The sequence below is a fragment of the Coregonus lavaretus genome, assembly GCF_964263955.1.
Source record: "Coregonus lavaretus genome assembly, chromosome: 21".
Lineage (NCBI taxonomy): Eukaryota > Metazoa > Chordata > Actinopteri > Salmoniformes > Salmonidae > Coregonus > Coregonus lavaretus.
In genome coordinates this window covers 18,496,515-18,521,682 of record NC_140008.1, presented here as the reverse complement: position 1 = coordinate 18,521,682, position 25,168 = coordinate 18,496,515, and the positions used below count along the sequence as shown (strand labels likewise).

Sequence of the window (25,168 nt, the reverse complement as noted above, 5' to 3'; positions counted from 1 at the left end):
CTTCTCCTGCATCTACAGAATTCCACTTCAGAATCTGTACATGGTTGATGGAGGCACCAATGGTCTACAGTGTCTACAATGGTCTTTGTTTCTACCCAGGGGTGTATCCGTGTGTGAGAGAATGAAGAACTTGTTATCTACAGGGTTGTGTTTGATGGTGTCAGTCAGATCAGATTGAAGTCAGTTAAGATTAAACTGTTTTGTCCGCTATTAGAACCTAGATTCTTGTGAATGGCGGAACTGGCAAGTTGTATTTTCTTTCTATATGAGAAGTAAGTAAACTATCATATGTGTTGAGGAATCTTTCTGATCCACTTTTATGAACAGCACATGTATTGTGTAATAATTACCCTTTTCTCTCCCACTCTCTGTGCAGATGGTCAGTGAGAAGGTTGGCGGTGCAGAGGGAACGAAACTGGATGAAGACTTCAAAGATTTGGAAAGGGTATAATGTCTCTGACTGTACATTTAAAGACCAGTACCTGAAGTAGGCTAGTTACTAGTTAGTTAGAATTCAATATATTAGGCCTATCCAGAGCCATATATATAAAGAGTTGGGCCATTGCGGTTTCTGTCTGAATGTTCAGAGAACGGCACTTTCTCCTCCATAGCCGTTAAGTGATAATTGACGCTTCAGCGCTATGCTGTTTATTTCTGATAGTTTTCAAAACCTATGAAGATGTCCTGTCAAAGCAGATATGCAATTTGTTGACACCACAACACAGTACAGACTGTTCTGATTTGCTTGTTTACAGAGGGTCCTTTCATAGGGAATTGTCTGAGTCGTTCTCGTGTTGTTACATCACCAACATTTGGAGAATAAAGCTGCTGACATGGCATCCGCAACTCTAGGGTCATATACATAACATTGGCAGTAGAATGGCCCGTACTGAAGAGCTCAGTGACTTTCAACATGGCACGGTCATAGGATGCCACCTTTCCAACAAGTCAGTTCGTCAAATGTCTGTCCTACTAGAGCTGCCCCGGTCAACTGTAAGTGCTGTTATTGTGAAGTGAAAACGTCTAGGAGCAACAACGGCTCAGCCACGAAGTGGTAGGCCACACAAACTCACAGAATGGGACCGGCGAGTGCTGAAGCGCATGGTGCATAAAAATCATCTGTCCTCGGTTGCAACACTCACTACCGAGTTCCAAAGTGCCGCCATTGGACTCTGGAGCAGTGGAAACGCGTTCTCTGGAGTGATGAATCACACTTCATCATCTGGCAGTCCGACGGATGAATCTGGGTTTGGCGGATGCCAGGGGAACGCTACCTGCCCCAATGCATAGTGCCAACTGTAAAGTTTGGTGGAGGAGGAATAATGGTCTGGGGCTATTTTTCATGGTTCTGGCTAGGCCCCTTAGTTCCAGTGAAGGGAAATCTTAAAGCTACAGCATACAATGACATTCTAGATGATTCTGTGCTTCCAACTTTGTGGCAACAGTTTGGGGAAGGCCCTTTCCTGTTTCAGCATGACAATGCCCCTGTGCATAAAGCGAGGTCCATACAGAAATGGTTTGTCGAGATCGGTGTGGAAGAACTTGACTGGCCTGCACAGAGCCCTGACCTCAACCCAATCAAACACCTTTTGGATGAATTGGAACGGCGACTGCGAGCCTAATCGACCAACATCAGTGCCCGACTTCACTAATGCTCTTGTGGCTGAATGGAAGCAAGTCCCTGCAGCAATGTTCCAACATCTAGTGGAAAGCCTTCCCAGAAGAGTGGAGGCTGTTATTGCAGCAAAGAGGGGACCAACTCCATATTAATGCCCATGGTTTTGGAATGAGATGTTTGACGAGCAGGTGTCCACATACTTTTGGTCATGTAGTGTATGTAAATTGACTCTAGGCTAATCCATTAGCCAAATCTATTTACAGGTGTACAGAATGGCATCAGGACATAGGACATAGGCTAATATGTTAACACAGTGTTTCCCAAACTCGGTCCTCGGGAACCCAAGGGGTGGTTTTTGCCCTCGCACTGTACAGCTGATTCAAATAATCAACTAATCATCAAGCTTTGATGTGTCAGTCAGCTGTGTAGCGTTAGGGCAAAAACCAAAACGTGCACCGCTTGGGGTCCCGAGGACCGAGTTTGGGAAATGCTGCGTTAACACCAGACACACATGACATGGCACAGAAACACATATAGCTGAACACAACAGTGCATTAATAGAATAACAGTATAACATAATGCAGTGGTGATAATACAGCCACATTCACAAAACCTTACTAGAACATGGGTTAGATTCTAGACAACCATGCACTAGAAGGTGTTACATCATGTGTAGCTGTAGACTGAAGTGCAGGCAACTCTTAGTGAGCAGACTCAGTTTGCATGCTGTATACAGTATGTCAGTATAGTATTCATGTGGTAGCCCTGTGTATAGATACATGTTATACATAGAGAGAGTGGTAGATTGGCAGAGCACCTGCCTTTGCTGCTCCAGCCAACTGTCATGGAGAGCTCCAGCAATCAACAGCCAAAGCCTTCACTTACACACCTTCAGTGAATTAACATAATTGGTTGTTTCACAAAGTAATTTTCATTTAACAGTACAATATAGTAGTGACAATTTTTAATTACCTTTTTCATAGCCTATTTGGAAACTATTCTCATCACAAAGAAAGGATTTGGAAGATGGGGAAGACGTGTCGTGTCCAAAATCTGGCTTGCCTACTACTTACTTATACTGAATACTGTGTGCTAATTGTACTACATACTATTTAGAACATACTATATAGTAAAAACATATGTAGTGATCAACAAATATCCACATACTACTCAAACATACTGAGAAGGCTTCATCTAATGTGCAATCGCACTTCTTCCCTGCCATTCGTTACTTTTTGTAGAGCACGTGCGCTTCCCATATTCAGATGATCAGCTATTGTCAAACACGTGAAAGACGATTATTTTCCTTAATAGTGTGCAGCGAATTCTACTAGATGAAAAGCCTAAATTAGTATCCTTGCGTTTTAAAGCATACTCAATTTGCGAAATTTCACATACTATAAAACATTCTTTTTTCACATACCAAAAATGCCTACTATTTAGAACGCAAGTACGGGTGTTCGGACACAGCCATGGTGTTTCATATTTCCTTGTGGTTGTAAGTGACGTCCCCTCCCCTGTGTTTTGTAGAAAGTAGATGTGACCAGCAAAGCTGTGGTGGAGGTAATCTCCAAAACATCTGAGTACCTACAGCCCAACCCAGGTGAGACTACACACCAGGAAGAGACTGCATTAGTGTCTTATTTAGAACTCCAATTGAAATTAATATTAATTGTGTTATGGTGTAAAATGCCTTTTGTGTTAAATCACAGATATAGGACTTGTGTTCAAGCTATAAGTACCACCTCTACATCCGACTATTCCTCCATCAATCATTTTCTCTGTGTCCCTCTCCTCCATTCCCTCTCTCAGCGTCGCGGGCGAAGCTGTCTATGTTGAACACCATGTCTAAGATCAGAGGCCAGGTGAAGAACCCAGGCTATCCCCAGGCTGAGGGCCTGCTAGGAGAGTGTATGGTCAAGTACGGCCGGGACCTAGGGGAGGAAACCAACTTCGGTACGTTGTGTGTGGTGTGTCTCTGTCTGTCTGTCTGCAGCGATGGCACCAGTTATGTGGAGTGTTGTTTTTAATTCGTACATGTGACTAAGCTTCTGCTCTTGCTCTGTGTCAGGTGGGGCTCTAGTAGATGCAGGGGAGACCATGAAGAGGCTGGCGGAGGTGAAGGACTCTCTAGACATAGACGTTAAACAGAACTTCATTGATCCATTACAAAACCTGTGTGACAAGGACCTCAGAGAGATACAGGTACTGTATCACATTACACACTTGTCCATCTGCTGCAGAAACTCAACATCTTTGTCATCTCTAGAATTTACATCCCCCATCCCGCTCCTCATCTACCCATCTCTTCTCCCCTCCTCCTCTCCCCCCTCCTCTCCATCTCATCCTCTCCTCCCGTCCCCCAGCACCATCTGAAGAAGCTGGAGGGAAGGCGTCTGGACTATGACTATAAGAAGAAGCGCCAAGGGAAGATCCCAGACGAGGAGCTGAGACAGGCCCTGGAGAAGTTCCACGAGTCTAAAGAGGTGGCCGAGACCAGCATGTACAACATACTGGAGACTGACGTGAGTAGTACCTGTCTGTGGGTGGGGGTGTGGTCCTGTCCCCTGATAACATTCATAATGTCAATGGGAACACCCAGCTTATCATCAACCTTCATGTTTATGGTTTCATTATCAGTATTGTTGCTCTGGGAAAGAGACCAGGGCAATCAGTGCCACCTCAAGGTAATTTGTTCAGTAAACTTGGCTGGTTAAATCTACACTTCTCCACCATTACAAGAGTGTCACCTGCAGCATGAACCAACTTAGGTCAACATGAAATATCATCCTATGTACAATCTTAATCAGCTGAGCAGCTCCATAGCCTATGTTTACTATGGTTAGCCTGCCCTCCCTTGAGGATGTATGTAAATACAGTACTGCTTTCACTCACACCATTAAACAGATTATATATTAACCACAATGTGATACTGGGTATTCAGGTGAATGCCACTGTTACTCTTGTGTATCAAGGTAACCATGGGTTTGGTCCTTGTGCATGCTCGTATCTCGGTTTGTGTTCGAGTGTGTACTAGGGATGTGGCAAATGGGGGAAAAAATCGTAAAGTTTTAATCTTTACATATAGCCTACTAAATAATATATGTATGACATTTTTATTTATTTAGAATGGACCATTATCATGCACCTATCTCGAAACAGGGGCAGGGGAAAAAATACATGTAATATATGCACTTAAATAGCGAATGGAGGACCGCTTTTTCCGTGGTTCATTTTCATGCCAGCCAGGTATGCTATACTCCTGTTGTAAAGAGAAGCAATGTGTTTAATATTAGGAAAGTTGAGAAATAAATATAGTAGGCCTAGCCTATAGAAAGCTGATGTGATCCTCCTCTTTTTAAGAGGCCATCACTCTGTTTTCTCACGCAATTGCATAGCCTATAGAAATGTTGCACAACATGAGCTCATGGGCTCTCATTAAGTGTTTGATTAGATTTAGTCCCCTGTAGCTCAGTTGGTAGAGCATGCCACTTGCAACGCCAGGGTTGTGGGTTTGTTTCCCACGGGGGGCCAGTATGAAAATGTATGCCTCACTAACTGTAAGTCGCTCTGGATAAGAGCATCTGCTAAATGACTAAAATGTAACATTTTCGATTACATTTGCATTGATGTCAGTGATTAGAGGGACAATAGAGTGCTGAGTACCAGGCAGTTAGCACGTTTGATAGGCAACTAATGACCATCAGCAGCATCAGAGCTTGGAGAAGGCTAATTACCGTGACTAAATGGTCACGTGGAATTTGACTGCCTTCATGACACCCGGTGTGGCGGTAATACGGTCACTGCAACAGCCCTAGTCAAGACTCAGTATTTTTGGAACGGAGGAGACTGATTAGTTGCCGTACTTCCGAGAACATAAAAAAAAAAGCGTATTTCATAGCGAGCTAGCAAGGGACAGAGAGAGAGGGGTGGGGCATAGTATAGGCAAGTTGGCCTACAGGCAGACAGTCAGAACCGTGCATTAGGCCTTTCTATCGGCAATCAAAAGCTGGATCTCGCAATGGAATGCTGGATCTTGCAATTTCTTGACTTGCAATGTCTCACAACTTCAGTAAAGCAGGGCCTATCATCAATGGATAGGCTAGGATATTGAGATGAGAAAAACTTCGCTCTCACACAGTCACACACAGTATCTGCGCATGTACAACGGTTCACTTAACGCTATTCACAGCGTGTTAGCTAGGGCACCAAAACAGTGGCGAAGTTGAGCCTCACGCTTAAACACTCTTAAAGTGGAACTGACATTGTTTTAGTAACATGAAATCTGTTGATATACACCCCCAGGAAGAATCACACTTTCTTTCTTTTTTTTGGACAAACAAGCACTTAGATATGGTCATTTTCACGTTTTCAGAAATTATGTTTGGGAATGTAGGGAATGTTTGGGAATGACGTATACTAAGGCATTGGTGAAAATTCTATAGAAATATATAGTGGCAAAGCGGCCGTGCTTTTGGACAATTAATAGATACTGCAGTCTCGTCCAGGACCGGAGTTTACGCAGAGCGGTGCGCCATAGCCAATCAGAGCTACGGTATGCCTTTATGCAAATATGCCATTTGCCCCACTGGCTTGCCATCATTCATTCACTTTGAACTGGACTGTGTGTTTACAGGCAGGAGCAACAGCGCGACTTTAGATAATTAGAACGTATTCGCCAAAAGCCACAAAATACACCTGAATGGATTTCTGCAAATATGTAAATACCACGGGAGTCCTCTTACATTTGAGAACTTTAGTCGTATTGATCAAACAACCATGAAAAGGTAGGCTATCTCTCCCTCAGTTATGCACATCAGCAACAACAAGATCAACAACTAATGCTAGTCAGAGCGAGATGAGCTCAAATCTAACAAGGGAACATTAGATAAACTCTCAAACTTTGCACTGATAAAAGATGTGGAATAGTAGCCTGCTCATCCTTCTGCAGCTTGCCTGCCAATGCATGCTTGTCCCAAACCACGTTTTGACAACTGAATGGGAACTTGCCTGTCCGCCCATTTGATCAATACCAAATACATTTGATTGACAACCTAAGGGTGCGTTCATAAATTGCCTCCAGTATGTCAGAGTGAGTAAATTCAGAGCTTTGTCAGATTGTCTGTTCGTAAATTCAGAGCATTTCGCTCTCCTAGCATTCAGAGCGTACACTGCACGATTGACACTGGACGCTCTGGCCGAGGAGTAGGGTTGATCCGTGTGTTCCTCACAACGGCAGTCAAGCACCCAAGCTAACTGGCTAAAGTAGTCTAGCTTGCTGGCTACTTCCAGACACAAATGAGGGAAGTCCTAACTCTGACCATTTTACTCACCTTAGCAGAGCTGGTTAGGCTGTTTACGTGTTATCTAGAGCGTTTGTGACTAACTTTTTTTGGCTACGTTTACTGACACCGGTCATATTCAGCGGGTGTTGCGCGTTGATAAATTCATCAGTTATTCTGCGTACTGGCACACTCAGACGAGAGTGCTCTGAAATTGGAGTAGATAGCCAGAGTGAATTTATGAACACAAGAGATATGCTAACTGGATAAGTTGTTCGAGTTCAGCATAGCTAGCAAAGCGATTCACATTTTTTGCTAGCTAACCAAATGACACCTGCATCTCTAGCAGTACATCCAGAATGGAGGCAGCAAACAATGTACCAGGCCAGCTGTGATTTACAACCTGATAACAATATTTTTTGAACTACCAAGAAATGTATTGTTGAATTATATTAATCATGCATTGAACAGCATCCATCTATTCTGCCAACAATGCTTTACTGTATAAATATAACCTATTTCTAAAGACCTCTTTCATAAAGTTGGTTTTGTAGCACAACTGGAATTTGAGATTTTTGACTGATATTATGATTGTCTGTTTGTTTCATATCTGCAAAGTAGTTAAAACGCTGTCAGTTCCACTTTAAGGCACCAGCATGCTTCCCAACCGGAACGGTTGTGCAACATTTTGTCAAGGGTTTTATTCAGCTGTTCGTGCACACTATATGTTTTCTTGAGGCAAGCCGAAGTCGATAGTCGGAGTCTACGGCCCTTCGTCGGTGATTGATCAACAGTAGCGATTCTTCAATTAAGTGTTTGTCATTCAACGAGAGACGAATCGTTTTCATGCACATTTTTTTACTTGAGAAATACTGAACCAAACATCTTAGTTAGATGTAAAATTGCCTGACTAAGATGTCCTCAGCAAAAACGTCAAATTAAATGACAGATTCTTGAGTTATCATAGTCCCCTGTAGCTCAGTTGGTAGAGCATGGCGCTTGCAACGCCAGGGTTGTGGGTTCGTTTCCCACGGGGGGCCAGTATGAAAATGTATGCACTCACTAACTGTATGTCGCTCTGGATAAGAGCATCTGCTAAATGATGTAAATGTAATTAATTCTGACTATTTTGTGGAAGTGTATACTGGCTACAGCGTCTCAAGATGGACAAACAGTACTATTGCCATTTATATATTTTTCAAGCAAAGGTCTTTTTAAGGGAGCATGCGAACACACTCGTTCGATTCGCCTAGCCGACTCGGCTATGCGCCAGCCAAACCGAAACATGCACAAGGCTTTAGTTGTTTGGGAAATTGACCCACTATGCTGTTTACTTTATGCATCGACGATATCGCTGTCTACCTTTAAATTACACAACTTTCCCCAGGCCTTTATAACCTATCATCTAGTTATAACACTGAAAATAATATGTTTTGTGATAACTGCACTGTGATTTTAATTTAGTGAAAGATAAAACGAGAAAAAAATAACATTGATCTTCGGTTAGGTATTTTTCTTAACGTTAAGGATCCCAATTTCGTTTAAACGTTCACACCCCTAGTGTGTACAGTAAGTAACCATATCCTGCTCTTTGTGTGTCTCTGTGCAGATAGAGCAGGTGAGCCAGCTGTCGTCTCTAGTGGAGTCCCAGCTGCAGTACCACAGACAGGCCACACAGATCCTGGACGAGCTCTCAGACAAACTCAGGGACAGGTAGGTACACACGTGTCTCTACTTCCACTGCCCATCATTCCTGTACAGTCACTTCAAGCTTATGTGTGCGGTGTCATGATACAGATACTGTAGGCCCACTCACTAATCCCAGCCCCGTGCCGAGCCCCGTGCCCTGCCCAGCCCAGCCCCCTCATACTGCCTAGTCTAGTCACAACAGCCCATCGCCATAATCTGTGTCAATGTGTTCTTCTGTGGATCTGCATGGTCTCATCCAAGGCCCTTAATCACAGACACACTGGTTGACCCAGGGGTTTAACTGTTAGCTGTAAAATATATCAGGAGCGTCAAGATAGCCATTCCCTTAGTTTCTTTTAGAATATTGTTATTATGAATGATGTATATTTGAGTACCCTTTCTAATATTGATTCTACTGATAACGGAGATGAACTGTAGTCAGTGGATCTGCCAGGCGGCTTGAACTATCTTTCTTCTCTTCAGGATGAACGAGGCCCAGAACCGTCCACGTCGCGAGTACACGCCTAAGCCCAAACCCATCTTTGACTTTGACAGCGACAACCAATCAACCAATGGTGGCTATACAACTGCAGTTGGCCCACCACCCTTCCGCAACTCTGGTAAGACAGTTGCACATGCTACCTACTGTGTATATCAGCTCATCGAAAAGGAATTTCTTTCAAATATTTCACTACTGCAGATTTTGAGATTCGCTCCCATACTTTGGAGGGTGGTATGAACGTGTGTGTCTGTCATAGGATGAGTTGGTTGTCAGTGTGTGTGTGCGCGTGCGTGTGTATGTGTGAGCATGCACGTGTGAGTGAGAGAGGGGGAATGAACAGGAGGGGGTGCAGGCAGCTGTCAGCTGGTTGCCCTCTTCTCCTGTTGACCTTGTTCCTCTCTTCCTGTGACGTCATCAGAGTCACCCTTCCTCCACGCCAGATTGTCATTCCGGAAAACCAGACGTGAGTCAGACAGTGAGAGTGTGTTTGTTGGTCAGAGAGATGGCAGCCGAGCTACTTTTGTGAAATGGTAGATGCAATCCTATCAGTGAACTACATGTGTCAAATCAAAAAGCTCTAGAATGTAAGTTCTGTGATTGAAATAATCCATTACTTTGTACACAAGATATTTGAGAAACAGGTAATTTTATGAACTCATTCATTTGATTGGGTTCTTCATTGGGTTTGGTTGTTTCTCTGGTTGAAATGTTTACCAGCTATTTTTAGATACAAAGCCTAGAGCTTTTTGATTGACAGTTTAATGACCTGCACTGAATGCGGTGGCACTGACTGCCTCTGAAATGGCTCACACACAAACACATGCTGGTGTACCACCTCAGGCCATAGTCCTGTCACTACAGCCATTGGACTGAACCCACTTTCAGTTCAATCATTAAAAGTCCTGTATAGAAAGCTGGTGTAACTAACCTTATTCAGGTCTCCACTAGATTCACCATCATCAACCAGGTGAATAAATGGGTTGAATAATGATATAGTAGTGATATCAGGCCAAGTACAGTGGGGAAAAAAAGTATTTAGTCAGCCACCAATTGTGCAAGTTCTCCCACTTAAAAAGATGAGAGAGGCCTGTAATTTTCATCATAGGTACACGTCAACTATGACAGACAAATTGAGAAATAAAAATCCTGAAAATCACATTGTAGGATTTTTAATGAATTTATTTGCAAATTGTGGTGGAAAATAAGTATTTGGTCACCTACAAACAAGCAAGATTTCTGGCTCTCACAGACCTGTAACTTCTTCTTTAAGAGGCTCCTCTGTCCTCCACTCGTTACCTGTATTAATGGCACCTGTTTGAACTTGTTATCAGTATAAAAGACACCTGTCCACAACCTCAAACAGTCACACTCCAAACTCCACTATGGCCAAGACCAAAGAGCTGACAAAGGACACCAGAAACAAAATCGTAGACCTGCACCAGGCTGGGAAGACTGCATCTGCAATAGGTAAGCAGCTTGGTTTGAAGAAATCAACTGTGGAAGCAATTATTAGGAAATGGAAGACATACAAGACCACTGATAATCTCCCTCGATCTGGGGCTCCACGCAAGATCTCACCCCGTGGGGTCAAAATGATCACAAGAATGGTGAGCAAAAATCCCTGAACCACACGGGGGGACCTAGTGAATGACCTGCAGAGAGCTGGGACCAAAGTAACAAAGCCTACCATCAGTAACACACTACGCCGCCAGGGACTCAAATCCTGCAGTGCAGACGTGTCCCCCTGCTTAAGCCAGTACATGTCCAGGCCCGTCTGAAGTTTGCTAGAGTGCATTTGGATGATCCAGAAGAGGATTGGGAGAATGTCATATGTCATATGGTCAGATGAAACCAAAATAGAACTTGTCGTGTTTGGAGGACAAAGAATGCTGAGTTGCATCCAAAGAACACCATACCTACTGTGAAGCATGGGGGTGGAAACATCATGCTTTGGGGCTGTTTTTCTGCAAAGGGACCAGGACGACTGATCCGTGTAAAGGAAAGAATGAATGGGGCCATGTATCATGTGATTTTGAGTGAAAACCTCCTTCCATCAGCAAGGGCATTGAAGATGAAACGTGGCTGGGTCTTTCAGCATGACAATGATCCCAAACACACCGCCCGGGCAACGAAGGAGTGGCTTTGTAAGAAGCATTTCAAGGTCCTGGAGTGGCCTAGCCAGTCTCCAGATCTCAACACCATAGAAAATCTTTGGAGGGAGTTGAAAGTCCGTGTTGCCCAGCGACAGCCCCAAAACATCACTGCTCTAGAGGAGATCTGCATGGAGGAATGGGCCAAAATACCAGCAACAGTGTGTGAAAACCTTGTGAAGACTTACAGAAAACGTTTGACCTGTGTCATTGCCAACAAAGGGTATATAACAAAGTATTGAGAAACTTTTGTTATTGACCAAATACTTATTTTCCACCATAATTTGCAAATAAATTCATAAAAAATCCTACAATGTGATTTTCTGGATTTTTTTACCTCATTTTGTCTGTCATAGTTGACGTGTACCTATGATGAAAATTACAGGCCTCTCTCATCTTTTTAAGTGGGAGAACTTGCACAATTGGTGGCTGACTAAATACTTTTTTTCCCCACTGTATGTCCAAATAGTAACAACAACAACAAAATCTATACGTATTGACTCAAGACATTTCAGCTTTTACTTTTTAATTGATTTGTAAACATTTCGAAAAACAATTCCACTTTGACATTGTATGCAGTGACAAAAAAATCAACATTTAGATTTTAGACTTCATTTTCCACATTTTGTTGTGTTACAGCCTGAATTTAAAATGTATTGCATTTAGATTTTTTTGTCACTGTTCTACATACAATAACCCATAATGTCAAAGTGGAATTGTGTTTTTCGACATTTTTACAAATCAATTAAAAGCTGAAATGTCTTGAGTCAATACGTATTCAACCCCTTTGTTATGGCAAGCCTAAATAAGTTCAGGTGTAAAAATTTGCTTAACAAGTCACAAGTTGCATGGACTCACTCTGTTTGCAATGATAGTGTTAAACATAATTTTTTTATGACTACCTCATCTCTGTACCCCACACATACAATTATCTGCAAGGTCCCTCAGTCGAACAGTGAATTTCAAACACAGATTCAACCACAAAGACCAGGGAGGTTTTCCAATGCCTCGCAAAGAAGGGCACGTATTGGTAGATGGATCAACATTGTAGTTACTCCACAATACTAACCTAATTGACAAAGTGAAAAGAAGGAAGCCTGTACAGAATAGAAAATATTTCTAAATATGCATCCTGTTTGCAACAAGGCACTAAAGTAATACTGCAAAAAATGTGGCAAAGCAATTAACTTTTTGTCCTGAATACAAAGTGTTATGTTTGGGGCAAATCCAATGCAACAAATTACTGAGTACCACTCTCCATATTTTCAAGCATGGTGGTGGCTGCATCATGTTATGGGTATGCTTGTAATCGTTAAGGACTGGGGAGTTTTTCAGGATAAAAAATAAACGTAATGGAGCTAAGCACATTTGCAAAAATGTCTAAAAACATGTTTTCACTTTGCCATTATCGGTATTGTGTGTAGATGGGGGGGGGGGGGGGAATTTAACTATGAAATAACACTTATGGAATCATGTAGTAACCCAAAGAGTGTTAAACAAATGAAAATATATTTTATATTTGAGATTCTTCAAATAGCCATCCTTTGCCTTTATGACAGCTTTGCACACTCTTGGCATTATCTCAACCAACTTCATGAGGTAGTCACCTGGAATGCATTTCAATTAACAGGTGTGCCTTGTTAAAAGTTAATTTGTGGAATTTCTTTCCTTCTTAATGCGTGTGAGCCAATCAGTTGTGTTGTGACAAGGTAGGGTGGGTATACAGAAGATAGCCCTATTTGGTAAAAGACCAAGTCCATATTATGGCAAGAACAGCGCAAATAAGCAAAGAGAAACGACAGTCCATCATTACTTTAAGACATGAAGGTCCGTCAATACGGAACATTTCAAGAACTTTGAAAGTTTCTTCAAGTGCAGTCGCAAAAACCATCAAGCGCTATGATGAAACTGGCTCTCATGAAGACCACCACAGGAATGGAAGACCCAGAGTTACCTCTGCTGCAGAGGATAAGTTCATTAGAGTTACCAGCCTCTGAAATTTCTGCCCAAATAAATGCTTCACAGAGTTCAAGTAACAGACACATCTCAACATCAACTGTTCAGAGGGGACTTTGTGAATCAGGCCTTCGTAGTCGAATTGCGGCAAAGAAACCACTACTAAAGGACACCAATAATAAGAAGAGACCTGCTTGGGCCAAGAAACACAAGCAATGGACATCAGACTGGTGGAAATTTGTCCTTTGGTCTGGAGTCCAAATTTGAGATTTTTGGTTCAAACCGCCATGTCTTTGTGAGACGCGGTGTGGGTGAACGGATGATCTCCGCATGTGTAGTTCCCACCGTAAAGCATGGAGGAGGAGGTGTTATGGTGTGGGGGTGCTTTGCTGGTGACACTGTCTGATTTATGTAGAATTCAAGGCACACTTAACCAGCATGGCTACTGCAGCATTCTGCAGCAATATGCCACCCCAGCTGGTTTGGGCTTAGTGGGACTATCATTTGTTTTTCAACAGGACAATGACCCAACACACCTCCAGGCTGTATAAGGGCTATTTGACCAAGAAGGAGAGTGATGGAGTGCTGCATCAGATGACCTGGCCTCCACAATCCCCCGACCTCAACCTAATTGAGATGGTTTGGGATGAGTCAGAGTGAAGGAAAATCAGCCAACAAGTGCTCAGCATATGTTGGAACTCCTTCAAGCCTGTTGGAAAAGCATTCCAGGTGATTTCTGGTTGAGAGAATGCCAAGAGTGTGCAAAGCTGTCATCAAGGCAAATGGTGGCTATTTGAAGAATCTCAACTATAAAATATATTTTGATTTGTTTAACACTTTTTTGGTTACTACATGATTCCATATGTGTTATTTCATAGTTTTGATGTCTTCACTATTATTCTACAATGTAAAAAATAAAGAAAAACCCTTGAATGAGTAAGTACAGTGTTTTCGGGAAGTATTCAGACCCCTTCACTCTTTCCACATTTTGTTACGTTACAGCCTTATTCTAAAATTGATTAAATTGTTTTTTTCCCCTCATCAATCTACACACAATACCCCATAATGACAAAGCAAAAACTGGTTTTCGGAAATGTTTGCAAGTGTATACAAACCCCCCACCCGGAAATATCACATTTAAAAGTTTTCAGACCCTTTAACTCAATACTTTGTTGAAGCACCTTTGGCAGCAATTACAGCCTCAAGTCTTCTTGGGTATGACGCTACAAGCTTGGCACACCTGGATTTGGGAAGTTACTCCCATTCTTCTCTGCAGATCCTCTCAAGCTCTGTCAGGTTCGATGGGGAGCGTTTCTGCACAGCTATTTTCAGGTCTCTCCAGAGATGTTCAAACGGGTTCAAGTCCAGGCTCTGGCTGGGCCACTCAAGTACATTCAGAGACTTGTCCCGAAGCCACTCATGTGTTGTCTTGGCTGTGTGCTTAGGGTCGTAGTCCTGTTGGAAGGTGAACCTTCGCCCCCAGTCTGAGGTCCTGAGCGCTCTTGAGCAGGTTTTCATCAAGGATCTCTCTGTAATTTGCTCCGTTCATCTTTGCCTTGATCTTGACTTGTCTCCCAGTCCCTGCCGCTGAAAAACATCCCAACAGCATGATGCTGCCACCACCATGCTTCACCGTAGGGATGGTGCCAGGTTTCCTCCAGAATTGATGCTTGGCATACAGGCCAAAGAGTTCAATCTTGGTTTCATCAGACCAGAGAATCTCTTTTCTCATGGTCTAAGAGTTGCCTTTTGGCAAACTCCAAGCGGGCTTTCATGTGCCTTTTACTGAGGAGTGGCTTCCGTCTGGCCTCTCCTACCATAAAGGCCTAATTGGTGGAGAGCTGCAGAGATTGTTGTGCTTCTGGAAGGTTATCCCATCTCCACAGAGGGACTCTAGAGCTCTGTTAGTGACCATCAGGTTCTTAGTCACCTCCCTGACCAAGGCCCTTCTCCCCCGATTGCTCAGTTTGGCCGGGCGGCCAGCTCTAGGAAGAGTCTTGGTGGTTCCAAACTTCTTCCATTTAAGAATGACGGAGGCCACTGTGATCTTGGTGACCTTCGATGTTGCAGAATTGTTTTGGTACCCTTCCCCAGATCTGTGCCTGGACACAATCCTGTCTCGGAGCTCTACTGACAATTCCTTCGACCTCATGGCTTGGTTTTTGCCATGACATGCACTGTCAACTGTGGGACCTTATATAGACAGGTGTGTGCCTTTTTCAAATAATGTCCAATCAATTGAATTTACCCCAGGTGGACTCCAATCAAGTAGTAGAAACATCTCAAGGATGATCAATGGAAACAGGATGCACCTGAGCTCAATTTCGAGTCTCATAGCAAAGGGTCTGAATACTTTTATGTAAATAAGGTATTTGTTTTATTTTTAATACATTTGCTAAGATTTCTAAAAACCTGTTTTTGCTTTGTCATTATGGGGTATTGTGTGTAGATTGCTGAGGAAATTGTTTTATTTAATCCATTTTAGAATAAGGCTCTAATGTAAAAAAAAAATGGAAAAAGTCAAGGGGTCTGAATACTTTCCGAAGGCACTGTATGTACCCATAAAACATTGTGATATACGATGCAATCAATCAATCAATCACATTTATTTATAAATCCCTTTTTACATCAGCAGATGTCACAAAGTGCTATACAGAAACCCATCCTAAAACCCCAATCAGCAAGCAATGCAGATGTAGAAGCACGGTGGCTAGGAAAAACTCCCTAGAAAGGCAGAAACCTAGAGAGGAACCAGGCTCTGAGGGGTCCCCTTCTGGCTGTGCTGGGTGGAGATTATAACAGTAGATGGCCATTAAGGACAGATTTTTCTCCAAGATGTTCAAACGTTCAAGATGACCAGCAGGGTCAAATAATAATCACAGTGGTTGTAGAGGTACTGACCTGTTGCAACATCAGGAGTAAATGTCACTTGGCTTTTCATAGCCGGGCATTTAGAGGTTGAAATAGCAGGTGCGGTAGAGAGAGACAGGGTTGAAAACAGCAAGTCTGGGACAAGATAGCACGTCCGGTGAACAGGTCAGGGTTCCATAGCCGCAGGCAAAAGAGTTGAAACTATCGCCCCTATTGTCCACCATCCACTCACCCCCCGCTAAGTGCAGGAAATGGCTAATCTTTTCTGATATTACTTTCTGGTGGAGGAACGGGTTTGCCTGTCTGTGTCTGTCTGTGTGATGGAGCAGTGACTGTCTGATGAGGAACGGGCTGTCTTACCATAGTGATCTAGTTTGTAGGCCTACGTCATGAGCTGGATAGAAGCAATCTACCGTCTTCAGAACTGGATAATAATAGCTTTATTTGCCTCGTGAAATAATAGAACAATAAATAATATTGTTTGTTAGATCTCTCATAAAGCTGTGATGGAGAATAGCCTAGGCTTAGGCTATAAACTTTCATTATTGTTATTTTTGAAAGCCACAACAACTTTAGGACAACACCTTCGTAGGCTAGAATATTTGGGAAATAAGCGACTGTTCATAACTAAAAAAAAATTGTTTTAAAGTTTTTTTGATAGGCCTAGTAGGAGGATAGGTTATTGGCCATTTGGTTTTCAACCTCGCATGGAGGAATTTTCCTAGCCCGCATGGATTATTTATTTCTTAATAAGCTTAAACTGTCATTAGATTTTTCTATAGGCTAATGAAATTGTTTCTCTCATTATTAGTCCTCTGGCTACCTTACCGTTTTTAGGCTATTCAAATAACTTTTTTGAGATGTAACTCTGTTACATTCATTGTTTGATCGAGAGAAATCCATGCATAAAACAACGAAGCGTAACCTTGAGCCATATTCATAGCCTATCGAATGGAGAGAGAAAGGAATATAGGCTACGTTTTTTTTAAACAGCTAGACATAATATAGTTCTTTTTTTTTAAGTGTGTCTTGCCTAATGCCCATGCATCCGACAGAGAGCGAGAAACATTATTTTCTGACTGGACATTTTGCCCTGCTTTGGTGGAATTCTCCACTCTGTCTGGCCTACAGTCCTCTCTTGTGTTCTGTAGGCTATATAACATGTTGATTGAAGTAGGCTATAGCAAATAGGAATAGGCTAATTACTCGGAATGTCACTTGTGTCCTGCCCTGCTGTGCGCTGCGAGACTATACTGCGTGGCGCCAGTCAAGTTCAAATAGGCTAAACCATCGTCTGTCACAACACAATGTCGTCACCATTGACGATGGCTATCAATCATCGTCGATAGACGATGCTATCGTAATATCGCCCAACCCTACTGTAGTCCCTAACCCTTGCAGGCCCCAGCTCAGAACAACACGGGACTGTATGGGGGGCCAGGTCATCTTTCTAGCACTCAGTCACTTCTCACACTAACACTGTCTGATTCTGCAGTGTGTTTAATATCACAGCCCAGCCACACCTACTAATACTTAAACTACAGTGTGACCCATAAGCTAACAAACAGGGTGCGGTGTGAAAACCTAAAACCACAATCATGGTCTGACGCTCCAGCTCTTAGCCAGCAGAAGGAGGGTGGGACGGATGGACAGCGAGAGTGATGGGACTAGTCTATCACTGTCTGGTATGATGTACACTTTTTCAACCTTCTCTCTCCTTTCTCCTCTTTCTGTTGTTCAGTTTCAGAACAGCCGTGCTGTAAGGCCCTGTATGACTTTGACCCGGAGAACGAGGGAGAGCTGGGCTTCAAGGAGGGCGACATCATCACCCTGACCAATCAGATTGACGAGAACTGGTACGAAGGCATGCTGCACGGCCAATCAGGATTTTTCCCTCTCAACTACGTGGAGATCGTTGTCCCGCTGACACACTAAAGAGTGCTGTAGAGAGTACATAAGAGAGGGAGCGAAAGAGGGAGATGTAGAGATCAAGGGAACGAGAGAGGGAATGGAAGTGAGAGAGGGAATGAGGAGCCAGTTGAATCTGTGGGACAGATCCTAGAGGCTTCGTCCTCATCTTCACCATCATCGCCATCATCACAGACGTACCTGTACTCTTTGGCACTTTGTCATCTTCACATTTGAAGGAGGAAAATTGGAAGATGGTGGCTTCTCACATTCCAGTTCTGAGAAAAAGAGATTTGAATATGATCCCCCTGCCCTACAAGCAAAAACGGAAGACTGACATTCGGACACAGACATGAAGAACCGGACTCAACCAGTCAACCACAGATATCTCTATAGAAAAGAGAATTTCACATGAAATGTATCAAAATTGAAATGGTCACAATTTATTATTTAATGTAAAGTTACGTACCTGTAAGCAGCAGAAAACATTTACATCTGCAGTTTAGCTGGTTCTGACTGTAAAGCTGTACCACTTGTAAAGCCTTGTATTTTTTTCATTTTCGTAGTTTCATAACAAAACAGAAAATATATTTCACACATCCCACGTTTCTGTAAGTCCCACATTTTAGTATGGACTCTGCTGAATACTCGCCTTATTTACAAGGCAAGTATGTCAGACTGCAACTGCACAGCCTTTCAAATAGTGGATTTTGACTGGACTACGTCTCTGGAAGCCCCCTGCTGGCCAGGCTAACACAACCATCCTCCTCAGTAAACAACTACAGTAATGCCTTGTAGTAAGGATCCATTTACAGTCAGTAGATTTACAACACTATGTACATCCTGGATGCCTGAGCCACATGAGAGCATGAAGGGCCTCAGACATTGTTTTGTTTTGCTACGGTCTGCATTTGATTTGTTTTGGTTTCAGCCTCGTTTATTGTTTTTTAATGTACAGCTAAACTGTTAGATTGCACCTTGGACCTCCAATGAGATTGTTGATGTATGTGTGAGGGACTGTGTAAGTAATGTGTAGTTGTAGGCCTCTACTGAAAAGGTGTTCAAGCCCAGACAGTCAGAGACTGAAGCGTGGAGAAAACTAGACCCAAAATCAAACACTAACATGTATAAGAAAACATTTTCCCCAGGGGCTACTGGACATTTTGTGACGTTAGCAACATTCGAGGCCTGTGTGTTTTTCTGTCTGTCCATCTGTTCAATAGAGGAAACACAGCCAAAAATGCAAAATAAAATAAGAGTACATGGTGTGTAAACCATGATGTGATATGGTGAGGTGGGGTTTTTAGGTGTGTCATCATAGTCATAGTGCCTGTCTGTTCAGCTTGCCCCAGTACCTCCATAGACAACAACGCTGCTGGCGGTGTCTCCGTCTGTCTCCCACATAGTGCACATAAACGTTGGGACTCTTTTCAGATGCGTGTGTGTATGAGACTGTGAACTTCTTTAGGATCAGTAAATCCCATTCATTCACGTCTGTATTGAGTATTATTTAATTATTCGTTGGTTATCATACTCCTCCCCGGGTCTCGTAGTAGGAGGGGTTGGGTGTGTGCTGCTGGACAGGACTGCGTAGGGCATCAAATATAGTAAATACTGAATGAGGAAAAGACCGGGAAACTGAATAATAATATATAGTTCTTATTTTATTTGTGATGATGGTTCTGTTAGTATGCATCTTGGTAGCAGGGGCTTTTCCTATCAGAGCTTAGAGACCCTCCACGATTGATAGTTGTGGAGACGATATGATTGAGTCACATGCTGCAGTGCACTCTTTCATTCACATATTTCCAGGCTACTTTCATTGGTCATGAGTTTTAGCTACTCTTCTCTCTTCCAGCCTGCTCCCTCCATCCACCACTCTGCTATGTCTCTCACAACACCTTCTCTCTGGTGTTAGTGCTCTCCCATACGTTTACAGGCCTGGGTTCCATTCATTTCAATGACAGAGTGCAATGGTGGACTGATACAGAGCAACCTGGTGCTGACTGGCTCACACACCAATAAGAGTCCCAAACAAACACATGTAATAATTTCTAGTTAGGGGTGCTTCAGTGCCTTTGGGAAAGAAATGAGGGAAAGACTAATACAACCAACCAAAATAACCAAGCTACTTACTATGGTCATGAATTTCTGTACTAATGGTTCTGTTCATTTTCAGCCTTGGCACTTTGCTGTGTACAGACGTTTGTGCATGTGTACACTTGCTTTTGTGACACACTACACTTTTTAAAAAGGGTTATTTCTGTCTAATCCGTTGGAGAACCGAAATTATCATTTGAACTAAAAAAGATAATTCTGGCACTCAATAGTATTACTTTTTTACATACCTTTACCTTTTTTTTTTTTTTTTTTACATTAATCTTTGCATGTAGGTCTATCCAATAACTTGTAAATGTATGTATTTTAGTTTTCTTTTTACTTTTGGTATGTCATTTTAGTATGGTATGTCAAGTTTAACTGCAATATCTTGTCATGTATTATAAAAATATTTGTACCTGCTTTCTCGTTTCCCCCATTCTCCTGTCTTTGAGTAAATAAATAGAGAGGAAAAAAGCAATTTGCACTGTGTACAGACTGTTTTTGAAAATAATGTTTTGATCATAAATGTAAATAAACTATTACTGCTTGGGTGCCAAAATGTTAACGCATGTGAGGAGGTGGAAGCACCACTAATGATTATTTTTCATCTTTATGTTTTGTGTTTTTGCTTGAAATGTTCAATAGGTTGGTGGGACAAAAGGTGGCAGTGTAGTTATTTCCAAAGTACCATCAACACTTAACAGTGAGCAGACAGTAAAATACAGTATTTATTATAAAATACAATTGTCTTGTATATATTGCATATTATATTGTACATTGTATTTTATTACAAATATTGTGCTAGTTTAGGATTTTACTTTTGATGATTCTATGGTTGTAAATGGTGTGCAATTCATTCAGTCTATAGCTAGGTTTCCATCCAATTGGTGACAGATTTTCATGCAAATATTCTTAAATCTGCATAAAGAAAATATGCGCACACCAGTGGTGCGTTTCCACCAAACTGACTTGTGCGTCATCTATAGTTTGGCAGGACATCCGAACCTACAAGAGAAGCAAGTATATATTTTTTATTCAAAAAGTAGCTGTTGGTATTGTCTTGCTAGGGCAATTTAATTTAAGCGCTGTATTTGACCTAGTAGCCTACTTAATCATTGCTGTTTGAACTGTCTTATTGCTCAGTACTTGACTGTCGTTGTGGATTTAGATTAGTTTCAGGCCTATTTGTGTAATTTGTGGGTGTGTTGTATTGTAGGGGGTGTTTACGTCACCTCTGCCAGGCAATCAGCAATCAGTGCTGGGAGGTGTGTCGTTCACCTCTGCTAGGTAATTAGTGCTAGTATTTCGGTCTCCCCCGTTTTTTCAGCGGTGTTGTCCCCGAAACAAAGACGTTCTGACGAGTTGTTCGAAGGAGGCTTCACACCACTCTTTCACCTGAGTCTGTTATCTAGTTATTTTCGGATTATCTCATTTTGCTCTTTTATAGCTTTGTCAACTGTGTTTTCTATACCAGTTCGCTCCTCTCCCTGCAGGTTTTTGGCTGCAACCCATATAATTTAGTGTACCCTGTGCGCACAACCCATGTGGAACTCCCAGTCTCCGGAAGCGTTTGGAACTGCTGATCTGCGGTCAATAAAGCTGAGTTAATCTCAGCCTATGTTGCCTTTCAGTCCCTACACTTTTTGGCCCTGACTGAGACATGGATTACCCCAGAGAACACTGCTACTCCAGCTGCTCTTTCGTCATCTGACTGTTCTTTCATAGTCTGAGAGCATCCAGTCGTGGCGGTGGTGGCACAGGGCTACAAATTTATCCTAAATGGGGATTTTCTCTTTTCCCCATCTCTCACCTGTCTGTCCTAATTTGAATTCCATGCACTTGTCACTTGTCCACTTAATCTTAAAGGAATAATCCACTAAAAACCACAAATTCCTATGATTTACATTGCTAAATAATGCAAATTTGGGAGAACAGTATGTTGTGAAATGTTTGCATTTCGTTATAATATGTTAGGAAGCAACGTGAAAATTGTTGTGGAAATCTGCAGAACTCAAGTCGACTACAAAATCCGCAATGCTCTCTATAGAAAGGCTGGCTGGCTAGCTAGGTAGGTAGCTAGTTAGAAAATGTAGCTACACACAATAATGCCAGTTAATATCAGCATGTGAAGTAGTTGTAAAATCCAACAAACTGCACTGATGAATCAAACTGCACTATCAATTTAGGAATTTCAATCTCACCATGTTCAACCTGGTAGAGATCGCATTTCTAGCTCAAAACTGTCAGGTTGCTATGGCAATGTGCAAGGGCCCTGTGAGGAGAGAACCACTTTGTTTCATGGTAGTTGAAATTATATTAATCTGGCAGTGTACTGTGCACTTTGAGGACATTTTAACAAAATATGTACTTGACAATATAGACAGATTAATGTTCTAGACGAGCATGTCCATACCATCGATTGGTTTATTTGGCGATCTGGAGTGTGATGGGGGTATCAAAACTATCTCCAGTGACTAGAACCTTATCATGATGTGTCACATTTCATTTCTAGGATGGATTCAAACTATGGCCCGCGGGCCGGATCCAGACCATTTATTTTGGGTTAGAAAAACACTCCAGGCCACTCTTGAACGCCTAAAACTAGATATAAAGTATGTATAAATTATAATGTACCAATATATTTTCAAATAACTGCACTTTTTCTGGGGCGCAAATTGATTTTGACAAACAAATCGGTCCCCAAAACAATCTGTGCCGCCCTCCTTTGAATTTCGAAATCCCGATGTGGCCCTCGAGCCAAAAAGTTTACCCCTGCTCTACAACTCTACCTCACACAGGAAGCGGCGCAGATCCTAATTCAGGAACTTGTCATCTCCCGTCTAGACTACTGCAACTCTCTGTTGGCTGGGCTCACCTGTTTGTGCCATCAAACCCCTGCAATTTATCCAGAATGCCGCAGCCTGCCTGGTGTTCAACCTTCCTAAATTCTCCTATGTTACCCCACTCCTCCACACACTCCACTGTCTTCCAGTCGAAGATCGCATAATCTTCAAACTCCTGGTGCTTGTCTACGGAGCAGCAAGGATAACTGCCCCTCCTTACCTTCAGGCTCAAATCCTACATCCCAACCCGAGCACTCTGATCCGCCACCTCTGGTCTCTTGGCCCTCGCACCCCAGTCAAAGCTCTTCTCTGTCCTGGCACCCCAATGGTAGAACAAGCTTCCCCCTAAAGTCAGGACAGCGGGGTTCCTTCCCATTTTCCGAAAACATCAAACCCTGAAGAGTATCTTAAATAACTCTCAAAAAAGGTTGTGGAAATCGCTCTGTCATTTCCTGGTTCGTACAATTCTACACTGTTCACTCGATTTCAGTTTATGTGAGAAAACAAGCACTGAATATTGTAGGGAATCATTGTACCATCTAAATCGTTGTGAAAATATCATTTTAATAACAAAAAATATCAGTTTTATCAACTGGTGAACCCATAGCCACGGGACGTACAGTAGGGATGCTGAGGGTCCTGCAGCAGCCCCTCAAAAATCGGAATTAAAAAAAATTGTGCACTGGGCCTTTAATAGTCCTGTATTAGCGGACCAATATATCTGCAGCGCAGGCAAAAACTCGCCCCATTTTGACAACAGATGCCTCTCCGGCTGGAGAAATCAACAGGCGAATATCACAGCCAATCACAACACTGTCGGGTAAGTAATACTGTGAAACACTATCATTCCACTATTAGTGGCAGATATATTATGGACATTTTCTGAAATTGCAATGCAAAAATTCTACAACAATCCTTTTAAATAGAAAATGTGCCTACTTTGGTTTTGGCATGTGCGCTCTAGCCAACAGCATAGTGTCGTAGTAAATATATTATGTTATAGCTTGGTCTGACTAAAATCTTGTGCATAACCCATCTTGTGTTGGGCCTTGGGATTTAATACAATGCACAAAGACTTCTATCTTGTCGGCCTTATCAGCAGGTGGCTATGGACAACACCCACGCCATAGGTCTCTCAGCTCTCCCAAACTCACGAGTTATTGCTCTGAGGACATACACACACACACCCCCCACACACACACACATACACACACACACACACACACATCATCATCGTTAAACATACACACACATACACACACACACACACACACACACATACACACACATCATCATTGTTAAGCACACACACACAAAAAACCCCTTCTCTTAGGAACATCTGAAGACAGAGAACCCGACTCAGAGCCAATGCAATGGAGATGACCTCGACCAACTCATCAGGACCAATCGGAAGATCAGAACTACTAGAATCAACCTACTTTATTTTATTGTATAAAATGTCAGCACACAATGTTTTGGGCGCGCTCTCAGATATCTCCCTACGAGATTGACGAACGGGTCCGTGCACGCGATTTCAGATATCTTTACCTCTGAATAAACTGCCTTATATTATACAATTATCCACCTTGTCCAAAAGTCTCTACTTGGTCTCCGTTCTCCAGTAAACTTGTGATCATCAACAATAGCTAGGGTGCGAGTAAACTGTGATGGTAGGCTAGTCTACATGATGAGATTATTATGGATAATTTTATTATGGATAAAAGCGAAAATATTTGTCAAACGTCAGTCCAGCATCGCTCATCGTTTTACCAGAATAAGACCCTCAATATTTATTGGAAAGGAGCATCAAACTCATCACCGTACACTTTCACCAGCCTGTGAAGTTCATCATAATTTATTTCATCTGTAGCCTAATAACCTGCATGGTTTCCGGAGTTGTAGTGGGAGGACCACACACCATATCATCGCGTGACTCCAAGTTTACTTCGATATAATGGTTATTATATCAATATTTGCGTATAAAGTCGTGTCCACCGCGATTTCTCGCGTAATCAATTTTACCAACACAAAAAGATCCCGCCATGTCGAACGAATAAATTATCTATCTGCATTTATTAAATTGTACTGAAACTTCCTGTTTCCATCACAGTTGTAGTGATTTTTTTTCTTATGCAATGACTTTACTAGCATAAAAACTGTAGATGGAAACATGGTTAGTGACTGCAAAAAAAACAAGAATCTACTACTACTACTACAGAAACACAGAAGTAGTTCCACTATGTGTTTTT

General features: G+C 42.3%; 1 protein-coding gene across 1 annotated transcript in view; it reads left to right on the top strand.

The window, feature by feature from the left end:
• LOC311149001 (endophilin-A2-like) overlaps positions 1-20,278 on the top strand; it is a 29,441-nt gene extending 9,163 nt beyond the window's left edge. Inside the window, exons 2-9 of the mRNA XM_084186060.1 lie at positions 377-445; positions 3,149-3,221; positions 3,431-3,574; positions 3,690-3,823; positions 3,985-4,143; positions 8,510-8,613; positions 9,073-9,209; positions 17,810-20,278. Coding sequence (XP_084042186.1) covers positions 377-445; positions 3,149-3,221; positions 3,431-3,574; positions 3,690-3,823; positions 3,985-4,143; positions 8,510-8,613; positions 9,073-9,209; positions 17,810-18,003 — 1,014 coding nt within the window. The 3' untranslated portion in view covers positions 18,004-20,278. The remainder of the gene's footprint in view (positions 1-376; positions 446-3,148; positions 3,222-3,430; positions 3,575-3,689; positions 3,824-3,984; positions 4,144-8,509; positions 8,614-9,072; positions 9,210-17,809) is intronic.
• The last annotated feature ends 4,890 nt before the right edge of the window (positions 20,279-25,168 follow it).